Source organism: Aythya ferina (assembly GCF_964211825.1).
Source record: "Aythya ferina genome assembly, chromosome: Z".
Classification (NCBI taxonomy): Eukaryota; Metazoa; Chordata; class Aves; order Anseriformes; family Anatidae; genus Aythya; species Aythya ferina.
The window spans coordinates 8,532,360-8,549,146 of NC_140299.1; the positions used below are offsets into that span (position 1 = coordinate 8,532,360).

General features: G+C 56.0%; 1 protein-coding gene across 1 annotated transcript in view; it reads right to left on the reverse strand.

Annotated features, from left to right (window-relative positions):
- NOL6 (nucleolar protein 6) overlaps nucleotides 1-15,586 on the reverse strand; it is a 28,860-nt gene extending 13,274 nt beyond the window's left edge. Inside the window, exons 1-23 of the mRNA XM_084504087.1 lie at nucleotides 15,521-15,586; nucleotides 15,148-15,378; nucleotides 14,158-14,274; nucleotides 13,725-13,904; nucleotides 12,973-13,141; nucleotides 12,563-12,697; nucleotides 12,276-12,439; nucleotides 12,006-12,126; nucleotides 11,751-11,809; nucleotides 11,515-11,616; nucleotides 10,921-11,036; nucleotides 10,381-10,558; nucleotides 9,880-10,002; nucleotides 9,302-9,450; nucleotides 8,520-8,595; nucleotides 6,641-6,781; nucleotides 6,241-6,358; nucleotides 5,864-6,018; nucleotides 5,489-5,652; nucleotides 4,908-5,060; nucleotides 3,863-3,960; nucleotides 2,018-2,142; nucleotides 1,782-1,871 (exon numbers count right to left, since the gene is read on the reverse strand). Coding sequence (XP_084360213.1) covers nucleotides 1,782-1,871; nucleotides 2,018-2,142; nucleotides 3,863-3,960; nucleotides 4,908-5,060; nucleotides 5,489-5,652; nucleotides 5,864-6,018; nucleotides 6,241-6,358; nucleotides 6,641-6,781; nucleotides 8,520-8,595; nucleotides 9,302-9,450; nucleotides 9,880-10,002; nucleotides 10,381-10,558; nucleotides 10,921-11,036; nucleotides 11,515-11,616; nucleotides 11,751-11,809; nucleotides 12,006-12,126; nucleotides 12,276-12,439; nucleotides 12,563-12,697; nucleotides 12,973-13,141; nucleotides 13,725-13,904; nucleotides 14,158-14,274; nucleotides 15,148-15,378; nucleotides 15,521-15,529 — 2,973 coding nt within the window. The 5' untranslated portion in view covers nucleotides 15,530-15,586. The remainder of the gene's footprint in view (nucleotides 1-1,781; nucleotides 1,872-2,017; nucleotides 2,143-3,862; nucleotides 3,961-4,907; nucleotides 5,061-5,488; nucleotides 5,653-5,863; nucleotides 6,019-6,240; nucleotides 6,359-6,640; nucleotides 6,782-8,519; nucleotides 8,596-9,301; nucleotides 9,451-9,879; nucleotides 10,003-10,380; nucleotides 10,559-10,920; nucleotides 11,037-11,514; nucleotides 11,617-11,750; nucleotides 11,810-12,005; nucleotides 12,127-12,275; nucleotides 12,440-12,562; nucleotides 12,698-12,972; nucleotides 13,142-13,724; nucleotides 13,905-14,157; nucleotides 14,275-15,147; nucleotides 15,379-15,520) is intronic.
- Between the last annotated feature and the right edge of the window lie 1,201 nt (nucleotides 15,587-16,787).

The following is a 16,787-nucleotide window of genomic DNA, read 5'->3' on the forward strand; positions in this document are numbered from 1 at the left end:
CTCAGAGACACCCACCCCTGTCCTGGGAATGTGACCAAAATGGACGTTAGATCCCATAAAGATACACAAAGGCTGCCAAAATATCACAGCTGGCCATAATGCTAATTCCAGAGAGGGAACACAGAGGAACAACAAGACGGTCCAGGCAAATCTAGGTGGAAAGCAGCATAAGGATGAACACAAGCCTGAAATAAACCAGCCCTGCAGCTTCCCCTCTCAATCACTACAGGAAACATCCCCACTAAGGCTGCACCCCATCCCCGCAGCCTCAGCCCTGACCCTTCTCAGCCTCCAGCTCAAGTACAGGCTGTCTCCCCCAGGACAGACAGACAGACAGCATCCCGAGGTCCCTGTCCCTGCTGTGCAGGAGCAGGAGGTCCCACCCATCCCACCCGGGAGCAAAGTGGCAGGCAGCTGTGGAATCACGCTGAGGACAGCCAATAATCACCCTATCACACAACATCCTGGATCCTTTTCAAGCTGGATTTGGCCTGGCCCTGACACGGAAAGGAAGAGTAGTTACCGGCTGTTCTGCCTGTTATCATCTTCCTCTTCCTCCGTCCCACAATGGGCTCCCAAAAGGAGCAGATGGCGCAGTTACGTGGCTCAGGGAGTGTGGAAAGGCTCTGCGCAGCTCATCACTAGAAAGCAGCGCATCCCTTGGATGCGAGGAACGTAGCTGTACCCTGAGGCAAGCCTCTGCTCTGCTGCCCTCGTCCCTTTATGCCATCATCTCTCCTGAGCTGTCAGGTTCAATGAAAAAGGCTCCCAGAGCATCCCAAATGCCCAGCAGGGTCAGCAGCAAAAAAAGGATGTGGAAAGGAGCAGGATGCAGCTCTGAGCCCTGCCCCTAACTGCCACACAAGGGTCTCCTCCGACCAGCTGCCTCCTCGTGTCACTGCCATCCCCCACGGGGAAGGGTCCAACTGCAACAGCACCGGCAGCCAGGGGAGGAGGTAAAACAAGCGAAGCCATTCATGGTTCTTGGCCAGCACCTGCCACCCTTAAACACGGCACAGCGCTGCCAAAATCAGCAGCACTTGGCCCAGCAGCCCTTCACACCTCCTCTGCAGCTTTACGGGCAAAATCAAGGGTTCCTGTTTTATAGATGAGGGCACTAACACACCTGAAAGAAGTGGAAGAAAACACGATTTCCACATCTCAGCTTGCTCCCTACGCAGAGAAGACGCAATGACTTGGATTTCATTGCTGCTGAAGGACCACAGTCCGGGTACACAGAGGAGCCTGACTTTTCCTCCCCTTCACTCCCTAATCTTTTCTAAATGGAAATAGAACCTGGGACACTTCACACTGAGACAGTCTGAAACGCTGCTAGGTGGATTTTCCCAGAGGTCTTCCCTCACACCACTTCCTATTCTTCACCCCAACAGCTCAGACCAGCTTGATTCCAATTCCTCCCCCATTGTCAAGACAACAGCAAGCTCACCCAAACCTAAATGCCATCAGAAGAAGTCCTGCAACAGTGTCTGCTGCCAAGCTCTGCTAAGGTTAAACCAGAAGGGTCAAGGCTGGGAAGAAGCAAATGATGTTTTGCAAAGCCCCAGGGCATGTTAGGAGCCAGGATGAGCCGTTCCCCCACTGCAGGAGTTGGGGAGAGTTTGGGAGCTCAGGTTGTGCACACATGCCTGCACACAGGAGCAGGACTGGAGGGGGCAGCCTCCAGCCCACATGATGTTGGCTGGAGCTTCTCCATGTCCAGCTCCTCTCCCATCTGCTTTGCCAGAACCCAAAAACCCTCGTGTGGGGCCCCAAGGGGTTACCTTCACGTCCTGGCTGCCGAGCGGGTCCATGAGCTGCTCCTCCAGGGTTCGGAGAGACTCTGCGGCCAGCACGAGAAGGCGCTGCAGGATCTGGGGAGGAAAAAGAGCTTTAGGGTGAAACTCCTGGATGCAGGGGGAACCCCAGCCACCCACAGGGCTGGCGGAGCTCCCCCCAACACCGGGAGCAGGGAAATGCCCCAGACACCACGAGGCACAGATCTGGAGCCCCAGCTCACCTGTGCTGAGGGTTGCTCTCGTGTCCACACCGAGCTCCACTGGTCTTTAGGGGTGGCGATGAACATGACGGGGAGGCGAGAGCGAGCAGCCATGAACTTGTTCCTGATCTCTGTGCAGTCGGCGTCTGCAGAGGGCAGGCAGCTGGGTGAGATGCTCTGCTGCACCCACAGCCCTCCACCAGCCCCCGTGCCCGTGTATCACAGTCCAGAAAAGGGCGGTGCAACGTGCTTTTAACCTTTCCTGCCCTCTGATCCCAACTCCAGACCTCAGCACCCTGCAGACCTTGCAGAACGAGCTGCAGAGGGATGTGCTGCTGACCGTGGAGAGTGTGTAGAAGCACGAAGGAAAAATTACAGCCATTTACATAGAGACAGGAGGCCACTGAAGAGAAGAATTCTCTAGGTCACCTTTCCTCCCCCACAGCCCCACTACCAGACAGATTTTTTTAGTTTTCAATGAGCCTGTTTTTCCTTGCAAGCCCAGCCTGGGTACTTTCCAGCACATTTTAAACTAGGAACAGGGTATTTGCTCTTTTTTCTCATCTGCTAAACAGAAAGCGTGCTGACACCCAACTGGGTGCATCTCCCCAGCTCTCAGCACACTGCTGGCCAGAGGTGGTGGGGCACACAATCCCTCCACATATAAAACCAGGGCGTGCTATGAGGGTGGCTGCAGCCCAGGAAGGTTTGGAGGTGGTGAGCCCAGCAGTGCAGCTGTCTTCTGTCCCTTCCCACCGTGCCTCAGCCCTGCTCTGCTGCCATACAGAGCCAGATGATCCTGGGGCTGAGCCCCACCAGTGGTTCTGCAGGGAAAGCAGTGGGTGGCTCTCACCAAGCCCTCCAGGACAGAGGACAGACCTCCCCAGCAGAGAAACAAGCACCAATGAATACTGCCAGTGGCTGGGAGGGAAGCAAGGGGAGCATCAGCTCTGCACTTGCTCTGATCTTGTGCTTCCCTCTGCATCTGCCAACAGGGAATTTTGGAGACAGGACGCAGGGCTGGGTGGACCTTAGCTCTGAATTCATCCAGGCGCTCTCACGTGGACCCAGACACAGCTCAAGCTGCAGTCGCTGGGAGCTCACGTCACAAGCTAACAAGAGAGTTTGCACCTGAAGAGTCTTCTGCTTTCTTTCTAAATGGAAAAAGCAGCTCTTTGGCCAAAAACACTTCCCATTTTGTTCATTAAAAGAAGCCGGAGTGCAGAAAAATACCAGTTTCAAAAACCCATTCTCCCAAAAAAGAGAAAACTGGAGGAGTGCTGAAACCCACAGAAACAGCTGCTCCCTCCATGAGCCTGCCCACACTCCCAAGCAGCTTTTCCTTCTCTTATAAATCAGCTTTAAACACTAACTGTTGCTCTCCCACCCACCCTGGCACCCCAACAAAGATAAGGCAATCCCATGGTCTCTTCTGGCTCGCACGAAGAGACAGCTGGTACCTAAAAGATGATCAACAGACAAAATAATAAGAGCGTAGGACATAGGTCCACTTGGATGTGCCAAAATGTTCCTTTGGAAACCAGGGACATTTACCAGGAAATCCTCAAAGCTCAAGAGATAACAAACAGTAGAGGACTGCAACCCTTTTTCCTTGTGTGTCTCACAGATGGGAACCAGCAGATAGCCCCTGCGATGCAGGCTGCTCAGTGGGGCTCTCAAAGCCACAACCCAACTCCAAAGCCAGGTTAAACCCAGCAGAAGAGGAAATGGATAGAAAATCTCCATGTTCCATGCAGAAACCTGGGAGTCCTCACATATCCAAAAACCCAGGGGCTGCCCAAAGGAGGGCTCAGCACCCTCACACCACAGCTCTCGACAGCCCCGGCCCACGTGCTGCCCGCTCACCTGTGAGGCCAGCATTCAGGTTGACGATGAGGGGGTTGTTGTTCCAGTCAAAGGTCACCAGCAGGTTGAGGAAGCGCAGGAACCCGACCTGGGGAGAGCTACAGACAAGACAAAAAACAGTTCAACACTGGTATTTGCTCCCCCGGCCTGGCAGCTTGGCAGGAACAGGGTTTGGAAGTGATTTAGTGGTGCCCAGGCCACACATAGCCCAGGAAGGGATGCTCAAGGTGAGAGTATGAGGTGCTTCCCCTTCTCCAGGGCCCTGAGGAAAGTCTTCCCCCTTTGTTCCTCCCTCTCCACACAAAAGAAACCAAGAGAAATTGAGACACTGTCCCTGCATCTCCCAAAACATGGACAGGTGGGAATGGAGCAGGGGTGAACCAGAGGCAGGGCTGCTCCCACCTCCAGGGCAGCTCTGTACGATGCTGGCCAAGCTCACACTGTGCCTGCCTCGCTGCAGCACAACGTGCTCGCACAACGAGACATCTGGGAAGGTAGGGCTCTCGCTAGCAGGCTATTTTAGGAGACAAGTAAAGCTTTCCAGGCATCAGGCAATTACTCCTCCTGTTTTGGGGAAGGAAGCCGGATCCTGAGCACAGGTTAGTGTAACCTTTTGGCTCTGCACGGAGCACAAAGACAGCCTTTAACTTCATTTCACTCCCTCCGAGCTGTATCCAGCCCACCTGCCAGAGGCCAGAAAGCAATTGACCCCCAGGGATTATTTACCAACACACAGCTCCGTTCAGCTTTCAGTAGCTGACCTTCTGCCCTTCCCTCGGGAGTTCCTTCCAGGACAAACACGAGCTGCAGCCACCAGCACTGCTGTAACATCCCTCCCAGGGAACCCAGGAGGGCCAGCGTGCTGGCCCTCACCCCAGTTCTCCCACTGTCAGCCCTGGGATACAGAGCCCCGCCAATCCTGAAGAAAAATTAAACACAGCAGCTGTACCACCAGCACCCAGAGGCCACCCCACGCCTCCTTCATCCCAGGTAAAGAAAAAGGCTCCAAGTTCCCACCAGGCCAGCTCGTGCTCCTCATCCTCACCTGGGCGGTGTGAAGGGGGCTGGGTGGAGGAAGAGAGAGGCCACGACAAGGTCCACACACTCCTCAGAGATGCTGTCACTCAGCAGCTGGGCGCTGACCCAGCGCTTGGCCAGCCGGCAGGAGCTGCCGAAGACGGGGTGCTGCTGCTGGAGCCTGCAAGAAGGCAGACAAATACCTGCGAGTGTTCAACAGACACATCCCAGGACCCAAAACACCCTTTTTGCATTCAGCAGGAGAGAAGAGAAGGATCAACACCTGCTGGAAACACGTGTCCAGCACCACAAGCACAGAACATACTGTGGGTGCTGAGATTTTAGAGGGAACAAAGTGGAAATGCTGCTACACATTCCCCTCTAATCATACTGCTCTTTGGTGTTTGTCTCCCCATGTTGGTGACCTTTGATGTGACAACAGGGACAACCAGCTCTCCCCTCTCCTCCCTCACCAGCTCACAAGGCGAGCTGAAAAACTACTTCCCACAGCAAGCTCCTCACCACACCACCACCCTCCATCATCAAAGGGCATCTCCACAGGGGCTCCTGGCCCCTTTCTGCCTGCCCCATGCCCTCTGCCTCACGTACCCGTGCAGGGAGCTGGTTAGATAGGGCCGATGCAACGTCTCCAGCTCCAGCTGCTGAGACTCCTCTGTGTCCTCGTACTTCACCATCCCTTCTGGGGTAACCACTTCCTTCAGGATCAGGGGCTCTCGGTGGTAGGCAACTTGGAGACGGAAAACATAGCCATCCTGGGATGGGGAGGGAAGCACAGGTCAGGCTTGGTGGCAATACAACCAGGCTGCTGTGCTCCGTGAACACATCAGTCCAGTCTTCCCATTCTTCCTAGTGGGCCTTGCACCTGAATCCCGGTTGTGATCACCTCCATAACCACCTGCACGACCCCCCCTACCACAGCACCCTCAGCCCACAGCTCTGGAGGAAGCCCCCACGCCCCCCTACCTTGTACACGTCCGTGTGGGTGACTGCAGGCCTGCAGATCAGCTGGTGCTGCTGCTGGAGGAGCTCGGCCAGCTGGAGGTGGAAAGCTGCCTTGATGCGCTTGATGGCTTCCTTGTCCTGCGGCCAGCGGCCGCTGCCTTCCATGTGGCAGATGACTGGATGCAAAGGGACAACAGGAGGCCAGTGAGCCCCACGCAGGGACGGGGTGCTCGCTGGGGGTGGCTGGGACTTAGAGGTTATGGCGGGGGAGCAGGAGGAGCTGGAGCTCTGGTCCCGCCTACAGGACACAAAGGCAGCGGTGACGGTGTCAGCATCGTTGCTTCCCTCCGCTTCCCCCCCCCCCAAATCTTCTCCTGCTCACATCTCTCCCCACTTACTTTTCATAGGGGCGATGTAGGCTGGGCAGGGCTTCTCCTCCGAAGGAAGCAGCAAGCGCTTGGTCCTGATTTGCTTATGGAAGGAATAAATCGGCTTCATGGGAATAGGAGGGAAGACCTGCGAGACAGCAGCCACCAGGGCACTGAGAACAGGGAGCAGAAACCCCACAGCCCTGCACACGCCAGCCCCCAAACCTCCTGCCCCCAGCACAAAGAGCTTAGCAACTTGTGTGCTCAGCCCTAAGGGTGGGACAGCAGAGAGGAGACACTGCACCACCCCGAGGGCTCTCAGTGGCTACAGAAGAACCACTGATTCTTTCCCAAAACCCGAACAGGGCCAGAGGCTCCCCCAAACCCCTTACAAACCACCCCCACAGGGGCCGTGCCCAGGGACACTCACGTCGGTGTAGCGGAGGGCCGGGTGGACGCCCTGCACAGCCGTCACCGTCAGCGGCAGCCCCTCCAGGTTCCACAGCTTGCGGCTCAGGTCATCGTAGGAGCAGACGATGCTGACCATGGCCTCCTCGCCGGTCCCCGAATCCTGCGGACACACGGAGAGCACCTCTGCAGTTGCCTCTCCCACTTCTGTAGCACAGGTGCCCGCCCTGCCTCACTTGCAGCTAGCATTGAGGTCAAGGAGCTGGGACTTTTGTCCGAGAGCAGCACCTGACAGAGGTGCTCAGAAAGACAGGAAGGTGAATGAGAGAGGGAAGACCAAAACAAATCTGTCTGCAGCTCCCCAGCAGTTTCAGGCATCCCAGATGCATTTCAAGACAGAAGTGAAATGATTTCCTGTTGCTGCCCTAGTGTCTTGCACAAGAGCTCTACTGCCAACTTTCTGCCTAGAAAAAGAGAAGCTAGGAGTGATTTGGGGGTAAAGAGATCACAAACTGACAAGGCAAGAGCTCTGCTGCTGCCTCTCATCTGGTTATTGGAGTGTCAGCAGAAGCAACAATTAACAAAAAGCTGCTCTAACTACGCTCTTAGCCAAGGCAGAAATGCAAAGCATGGCAAAAGCAAGGGCAAAAAATATCCAGATCATCTCAGGAACCCTGGGGAGCACTGAAAGAAGAACTGCTGCTGCCCTTGCAGCTTCCACCACCCTGAATCACAGGAGAAAAGCTTGAAATGAGGAAGAGACATCACTGATGCTGAACAGCTCAGTTCAGACACAGATGAATCAAGTTGTGTGCATTTGGCCTGCCCAGGCTTTACAGCAGAGCAGCAGCACCCTCTGCAGGGCACACCACAAATGACAAACCCTGGCCCAGGGGAGGCTGCCTATCCCTCGAGCTAGCTGCACCACCCATCTCCCCTCATCCACCACATCCTTCCACCACCCCAGGCCCCCCGAGATGCCTGCACATAAGCAGCTGGAAAAGCAGAGATGCCCCTGCCCACAGCCCTGCATGCAAGAGCAGATTTCTACTTCATTCCGCAAGGACTGGTTACAATCAGACTCCTAAAAGGCCCTCAGGACCTGAAAAGTGCATCCTCTCACCAATGGATTTTATCACCCCTGCTCATCCCAGGCTACCCTGCAGGGACATGGTGCAGAGATTTTGCTGCCTCACCACACAGCAAGCTGTACAAATTAACATTTTGTCCAAAATCTGACAAGTGGCTCTGCCCAGACTGCAGCTGAGGCTAATTTCACATGGCTGAGCTGGACTTCAGAACAGCCCCCATGCAAGAGACTCTTTGGTAACATCTGTTCCCCTTAACTCTTAAGAAGGAGAAAAAAGTTTCCTCCTCCATTTAACAACCAGGTAGAAGTCCCTGGTTTTACCAAATACCAGCAAAGTGGTGCCAAATTGCCCACAGCTCATCTCCAGGCTTTAAGTTTCCAGAAGCTGGAAAGAAGCACAGGTGGAGACATTTCCCAGCCTACAAAACCCATCTTTTTCTGTCTCAAAGTGACATTCTTTGTTTCAAGTGCACAATCAGCTGCAGCACTAGGGAGCGCTAGGTGTGCACGATCAGGACTCTGCACCAGGACAGGAAAGATCTTTCTCCTGGGTTTCCCAGGTGGATCTGCAGGATGAAGGCACAGGAGAGCCTGGCCAGTGTCCTGAAGGATGTAAGAGGTGAAAAGGTACATGGAACACAGTGGGACCACAACGTATCCTTAGATGATGTAGATGTAGTGCACACAAGCACCCTGGGAAGCACCCAGGTGCCTCAGGTCCACGCAGCAGAGATGACCTCCCTACAACTCTTCCCATACCTCCCTTCCCTGAGAGAAGGAAACGCTCCCTGCATTTGGGGAGCAACTGTACCTGTTTCCCACTCTTGATCACAGAGTCCAGCAGCGCTCCTGCGTAGCAGATGGATGACTCAGGAATATCGGCGTGCCTGCATGAAGGGGGACAACAGAGCATTAGAGCCAGGGCTCCTCACCCCATCCACCCTGACACTGCTGGCTGTGCAGGTAAGGGTCAGTCCAATCCCTCCACACGGAAAGGCCACAGTGAAGAGACCTGTATTTTTGTGTTCCTCCTGTGCCCAAATTAGCAACTCAAAGCAGCATAGCAACATGTGCAGCCTCAGAGGATTCAAAGCTAATGCTGCTAATGCAGTCTTTCCTCACAGAACCCCTCCTTGAGTCAGAATAAGAGGACCAGGCAACCTTTATTTTGTTTTCCCCTATGCAAGAAGGTCTCATTTTTAGCAGGTCTGAAATTCTACTGCACGTGCTCTTGGGAGAGCAAACCTCGTTAACTACCACAAGGTGTCAGCCAATTCCATGAAATATCCTGGGAGGAGAAGCCATTGAGACCTCGCAGCTCTGCCAACAATAAATAGTCAGGGGGATACTGGGACATGAAGGCAGGACATCAATGTCTCCTTGCATCTTCTCCTACGAGGCAGCCAGCAGTATCCAGACCACAATGCTGAAATGACTTCCACATTTTACTTAGCTGAGGTGACCCACAGCCTCCCCAAAGCACAAGTCTGACGGCAGGATTACCACAGACACGGCGGAGAACAGGGAGAACAGCAACAGCCCCCCACACAGCCACACTTCACCCAGCCCCTGCTACCACTCGGTGCTACTTACAGCTTCAGCAGGTGCCTGACGATCTGCTCAGGGATGAGGCGTTTCTGACAGACAGTGCTGGCCTCCCACACCACTGCCTCGCATATGGTGCCATCCTGGAACCGCCGCAGCTCAGACTTCTCCCCCCAGAAGGTCCGGAAGTCCACAGCCTGAAGGGAGACATTGGCCAAGGCAGGCCATGGGCATGGGCCACTGCTGGGACTGGTCCAAGTGGTGCCGTGACTGCCAGCACCACCTGCAGCCACAGCAGGGCGCCAGCTCTGCTCCATTCCTCCGTTCCCTTAACCAAATGGAAGCCCCAGGATGGGTGGAGCAACAAGCTCAGGTCTCCCACTGCTTCTTCCACATCCCACACTCCCTTCCCACTCATCCCTGCTCGACCATTACCCTTCACACACCAAGAGGCCGTCATGTCACGTCACTGACATCTCACAGCCAGCACCAGCAGCTCAGCAGTGCCTTCATCCTTGACCCACAATGGTTTGTCCATAGCAGGCACCCAGCACCATGCATAGCATCCCCAAAACCACCAATGTCCCCCACCCACCACCACCCCACACGAGGAGAACTCCCCTCACCTCAGGGCGATCAGCTTGCGGTCCCTTCTCCAGTGTGCTGGTAGCAAACTCAGGAAGAAACAGGAGCCCAAATGTCAGGGGCCCGACATCCTTGTGCTTTGGGGGTTCAGCATCGATCGGCCACTGAGAGGAAACAGGGAACATGAAGCACGTGGAGAGATGACATTGCTGAAGCAGTGTCTGCCAGGGTAGATAAACCCCCTGCCACACACGACATGCTCTCAGGTGCCCAGATGGGCACAGACAGGGAAGGTCTTAACACGCTTCCCGGTGAGAAAGCCGGCTGCCTTCACCTTGACCTACTGCTGGGCCACGACTTCTACCTAGACCAAACATCCCAGCTGCGCCTCGTGCCCCAGGTCCTACGTTCCCACACAAAGGGGACAGGCACATCTCCTCCCCTGTGAGTAAAAACCCTCTCCCTGCACCCAGCAGCGCCAAGAGGGATGTACAAGACCCCACGAGCAGCAAAGGATCGAGTGTCACTGCCCACTGTGTTACCTCAGGGGTCTGAGGCAAGGAGTGCGCCACGAGCAGAGCTCTTCCAGCCAGCCCGCGGGCCAGCAGCGAGACAACAAAGGGAAGGGCTGCGGCCACGTAGTTCCCGCCGCGATCCATCAGCTCGTTCAGCAGCTCCATCTTCTTGCAGGCACTTTGCAGCTTGGAGACGTGCTTCAGGCTACAGGAAGAGAAAAGCCAGTCACACACCTCTGCCTCCTCCACCAAATCCCTTCTGAGAGAGAGATGCTAGAGGATGGGTAAAGCGAAGGAGCAGAGGGTCCCGGAACAGGACGGGGGCTACAAGAAGCACTGCACTTTGGCATCTCAGCCCAAAGCATTCCCACCCTCCTCCTGGGAAGCTACCTAGGCAATAAAAGTGGAAAGAACAAATGGAAGAGGCACCAACATCTATCCCAGAGCTAGCAGGGCCATCTCCCACCTGACAGGTCCAAATCCACACCCTGGTCAGAAACTAGAAGCAGCCCACTCCTCCCTGAAGAGACTCCCTCAGCACCACCCCAGCAGCACGAGGAGACTCACTGGAAGACATGGTCAAAGGTTCTGAGCATGGGCTTTGGGGTCATGAGCAGCGCCTGGAAGCCATCCACCATCCTGTCATCCAGAATTTCCATGGAGCGCTTGGCTTCCAGCTGGACCTGAGCGAGGAGACAAAGCAGGAGCGTGAACAGGAGGGGAGGAGGAAACCAAATCCCTCCAACAGCTGTGACCAGTGCTCCCCCAGTAAGCCACAGCCTCCTCAGCAGACCCCAAGGCCTCCATCCTTATCTGCTGGTCACTTGACTGCACACTATGCTGCTGGCTAGACACCCCTCCTTGATGTCCCTGCCATCAAAGTGTGTTTTTCTGCTCCAAAACATTCATTTTCCCTGCTGAACAGTTGTTTTGCTTCATCTGAAGGTGCCCACACATGGAGCAATAAACCCAGATCTTAAAAGCAATAAATCCAGATCTTAAAATTCACTCCTAAGCTTCAGAGCCAAGGAGAGGTGTTAAAAGCTAGAAATGCAGATCTGAACCTCCTCCCCACATCCAATGGCCCTCTCTGAGACACCCAACCACTCTGCATGCCTCAGCTCTCTCCTAAGGCAGCATCCTAGGATGCCCTGCCGGTACCTGGTGGTATTTGCTAGCAGTCATATCCGCGCAGAGGTTCACCAGCCCGGAGGGATCCACAAAGACCACTTCAAACGCCTGGTGGAAGTCAGCCAGGGCAGGCTGGAAGAGCAGAGAAAGCCTTCAGAGCCACAGCACAGACACCAGAGCACCAACCACCACCTCGCTGCCATCCCACAGCCCCACACAGGGCACGTCCCTGCCCAGCAGCGCCAGCAGCACAGCCAGTTGCTCACCAGGGAGTCATCTGTGTCCTTCACGAGGCTGATCCCCGTCACACTCAGGTCAGTGGTGGCTGTGGGCAAACAGGAACAAGTCACGCTGCCATCTGCATCCCCTCCTGTCACATCCCCTCCTGTCCATCCCACCCACAGGGGCTCAGCAGAGGGAGAAGAGCCATAACCCCCTCCCATCCTCCACTGCTCAGGCTTTGTGCAGAGACTCTGCTGACACCGAGCTCCCCCTGCCCTGAGAGGCCCCTGGAAACTCACCCAGGAACTGCAGGACGTTTCTCAGCACCTGGTACCCACTCATCACCCTGACGATCTTACGTTTCATCAGCAGGTACCCAACCAGCATGGAGATGAGGAAGCCGCTGAAGCACCCCAAGCCCTGTGGAAACAAGTCAACAGGAGCTCAGTGAGACACTAAAAGCCAAGCAAACCACCCAGTGGGGCCAAACCATCCCCCTTCCACCCCAGGAAGGGAGAAGAGGCCAAGGGCACGTTGGCCACATGAACAGAGCCCAGCCCAGCCCTCACCTTGCTGAGCTGCCTCTGGTTCAGCCACACTTTGAGAAGGGCAATGCCGTCCTTCATGCCCGGGAAGTCGGTGGCAGCGGAGGACAAGAACTGCAGATGGGACAGCAGCACCGTGTCGCAGAGGATGGAGTTGTTGTAGTGTGGGGTGGGCGGCTCAGGGGCTCCTGTGCAAGGAGATGGTAACGTGTTGGATCCAACCACAAGCCTCCCACTCGCAGAGAAGGGCTGCAGCGAGCCCAGCTCCAGGTGCAACGAGCAGCCTCGTGCTCCCCCAGCCCAGGCCCTACCTTCTTTGGGGGCGCTCTGCTCCATGAACCAGGCTGTCCGGACGTTGTTCTTGCTAGGGTGGAAGCGGCTCAGCTTGAAGAAACCCGGGGCAGGACAGGCGTGAAGTCGCACAGTAACCAGCCTCTCGTCCTTGCCTGTAAGCACCAAAGGAGGGCAAAGGTAACAGGGAGCAGGGGTGAGGAAACTGGACAGTGCCAGACAGAGCTGTGTTTATGTAGGGTCTGCTTTCCTCCCTGAGGGTGGGCAAGCCAGCAAGGCATGGGGAGGAGGCTCAGGAACCATAGGAAGGGAAGAGACCTCAAAGGATGAGGATGGGTGAGGGATGAGGGGAGGGAGAACTGGGAGCAAAGTTGAGAAATGTATCACCAACTGCAAGGATCCCTCTGCTGGAGGAAGGTAAAGGCTCTACCTTGGGGCCTGAGGAGCAGGATGGGCTTGAGATGGCTGCTGTTCATGTAGGCAAACTTCACGCTGCCAAAGAGCTTCTCCTTGGAGAAGTGGTGGGCAATGTGGGCCAGGTACAGAGCTCTCTTGCGGTGGTAGCGCTGGTTCAGGTTGTCTTTGTCCTGGAAGACTTCCTGCAAGGGGAGGGACAGGGGAATCTCAGCCCTCCTGCACACAGAGCCCAATTAAGCCCGAGGTACCACATCCACAGCTCCCCCCATCTCTGACACACAGCTACAACCCGAGAGCTCCAGGTCAGTGAGGAACGCTGCCCTGTTGCTGGTTCATCAGGCTGTAGGATCATGGAGAGGAGCTGTGCAGCCTAACAGGGCTTTGCATCTTCTCAAAGCCCATCAGAGCCACACTGGACAGCAACAGGAGGCAGCTCTAGGCCGGTAAGAGCCTGCAAATAAGAGGCTCCATCTAACACAGACTTGGCAGCAGGGGCAGAAGTGCAATGGCACTGAAAGCCAGAGAATATCCTGCTTCCGCAGCAACATGGGAGAAGTTCAGCCCAGGCAGAGGGCACAAAGATCATCATGAGGAGCTAAAACCAAAGCCACTGAAACTCTGAACAGCGTGAGCATTGAAGCCTCACTCCCCAGCTCCTCACAGAAGCTGCCACGCTGTGTGTCCGTGTCAGGAATCACGAGGACAGGGACAGGACCACAGGGGACAGGAGGAGATGGGGCTCAGCTCAGGCACAGCCAGACTCACCCGTGGCATGGTGACAGCCACGTCCACGTTGATCTCGGGCTTGATGCAGGTGCCCAGCAGGTAGCTGCCCACCACGCTCAGCTGGGCCGGGGGCAGGAAGCGGAACTTGCCCTTCACATCGAAAGGCACCTGCAGGAACGGCACCTTCACGTCCCCGGGGAGCCACGACTGGTCGGTGAGCTGGGGACAGGCAGGAGAAATAAAGGCTGTAAGCATCACCGAGAGCAGATGGGCACAGAGCAAGACCCCTCCTCCTACACAGCGCTGCCCTGAGCTGTCAGGCACCAGCACCCAGAACTTGAAGACCCCGCCAACGTAAAGCAAGGCAGTATTTTTTCTGTCCCTAAAGTTCCCATGGGGAACTGGCTCTGTCCTCAGCAAAGCCTGCTCCACACAGGGGCCTCGCTGCCTCCCCCAGCCCCCTGGGACCTACGTCACTTTCCGAGGTCTCCGGGATGGCGCTCAGCAGGCTGTTAATTTCATGGAGGAAGGCATCAATCTTCTTCTTCTTCGTCTCCTTCAGAGTAACCTCCTTCAGAAGTTCTTCAATCTGCAGGGGAAAGGGGACCGTGAAAAGCAGCTGCAACACTAGAACTGCACCACTGATGGTGAGAAGACAAAGAAGGCAGCAAGCTGAGCTGGACAACACCTGGGTCTCTGCAAAAACTCATCTCACAGTTGGAAGACCAGCCAGCCCACAGGCAGGAGCTCCTGCCCTCTCCTGTGAAGTGCTAAATGGAATTCAGCTCCATTCCACCGGCTTCTACATGAGGCCCAGCCATGAAAAGCTGGAATGACAGTCACGGGCTTTGCTCTCAGAAAAGTTTTTGCATGACAAAGTGCCAGCTCCAAGAGGCAACCCTGCAAGCTCACATCGTGAATGAGGTCCTAGAGATCCTGCTACCAAAATTAACAAGCAATCAGGAAATCGGAGGTGCTCCTTATAAAAACCAAAGGTGTGAGGGCCACCAGGCACTATTTATGTAGCACCCCCTCCTCACACAGGCTGCTTGTTTTCCTGGAACACAAAAAACCCTCCTGTCCCATTCAAAAGTCTTGCAGCAGACGGGTGCACGTGGCAGTGTTACTCCCTGACAAGCAATCACTGCACAGCAGCACTCACACTCCCAACACACTGCAACCACCTGCTGGAAACGTTCAGCTTTAAAGCAGTAAATGAAGCAAAAAGCTGGGGGTGGGGTGACAACAAGAACTGAGATCCCAAGAACACGTTGGAAGTCTCACGAAGCTTGGGCTTTGTCCCTGCCCCATGCCCGCTGTCCCCCAGCCCAGTTCCTGCAGGGGACAGGCCAGGAGGGCTCCGCAGCCTGCTCACAGCCTGGCGCTGCCCCCCAAAAACCTCCAAAATCCCCCCAAAACCCCTCAAAATCCCTCTGGAGCCCTCAGGAGAGGCAGATCTCACCTGCAGGCGCAGCAGGCTGGAGTGGAACAGATCCTCCGTCTCCTTCAGGCGGTTCAGCTCCTCGCTGCTGGGCGGCTCGTACAGCTCGGCCCTGCTCAGCCGCCCTGACGGGGCCGGGGCCGGGGCCGGGGCCGGGGCCGGGGCCGGCCTCTTCCTACCGCGGGCAGCGCCTCTCCCGGGGGTCTGCGAGCCCTGCTCCGCCTCCGCTGCTTCTGCCGGCTCCTTGAAGCCCTGCGGGGAGAACTCAGCATGGCCCCGGGGCTCGGGGCGCTGATCCCGGCCCCGCCGGGCGCCCTCGGCCCCCTCAGCCCCCCTCATGCCGCCCCCAGCCCCCCTCATGCCGCCCCCGGCCCCCCTCAGGCCGCCCCCTCACCGCCATCATGGCCGCCGCCTCCTTCTCCTCAGCGCCCCGCGTGGCGCAGCGCACCCCGCTAGTGCCCGCCCGCCGCCCGCCCATTGGTCCGTACGCACCGCTTCGGGCTTCTGATTGGTCGGCTCCTCCTCCCGTCCCGCCCCCCCGGTAAGTTTGTGTGAGGGGGGGGGCGGCTCGTCGTCGCTTTGCGGCGGGTCGTGCTGTGGGGTGGGGAGGGGGGCAAAAAGGGGGCAGTTTGGGGTTTTTTGGGTTTTTGGGGGGTTTGATGGGGCTGAGGGCAGAGCTGTGGGGATGTTGTGGTCTGGTCTGGCCCCTCAGACGTCAAACCATATAGTCACAGAGTCACTAAAGGTGTTCCCCAAGACCAAGGCTGACCCCAGGGTGGTGTCCTCCAACCATCTCCCGACCCCCAATGTCACCCACTAGTCCCCAAGCACCACGTCCAGCCTTTAAATAAAAACCTTTAATGCCCCTACACACCCTAAAGTTTTCATGAACTTACATACAGTTTGCAACAAACCACCCCCAGTCACATCACTGCCACAGTCCCAGTGCCATGGGGCACCTTCAGCTTGGCTCCAGCCCTCTGTTGGTCTCCTTCAGCTTTGTCCATCTCTAAAGTTCTCCCAGAACAGGGTTTTGGGTGTTTTTCTCACATAATTAGTGTGTTGCTCCTAGTTCATCCTGTTGAAGTGCTCAGGCTGGTGTTTGCAGCTCTCTGCTGGTTCCTAATTTCCAAGCAAAACAGCCAACCCTTCCTCACAAAAGTCATCCCACTGCGATTTTCAACCCAGTCTGGAGCAGGAGGCACCGTAACATTTTCACCTGAGCAGCTTGGTCCCCAAACAGCCCTAAAATCAAGGACAAGGGGTGACCCAGGGCCCGCTCTGATCTGCCTGGCAGACAGCAGAGATGGTTTTGCTCTGACCGCATGGACGGGCTGGGTGTAACAGCCCTGTCCTACCAAGTGGTGCCTCAGGTGGTTCAGGAGGAGCTGAGCGTGGCTTCTGGCATGAGGATTTCTGACCAAACAGTTACTGCAAAAATACTATGCCTGAAGTTTTCCACACACACAGAAAATAGCTTTGTTTCCCAAAGGAGTCAGGCCACAGGCAGCATTGCCAGTGTGCTCCCGGGAAGGATGAGCTCAGAGCAGCCAGGGGTGCACTACTTCACAGTTTGTCAGGGTGGGCATCCCACATGTAATCTGCAGAGAGCACAAGGCAAAACTGCAGAGCCCAGCTTGCATGGGGAAACTCCTGCAAGG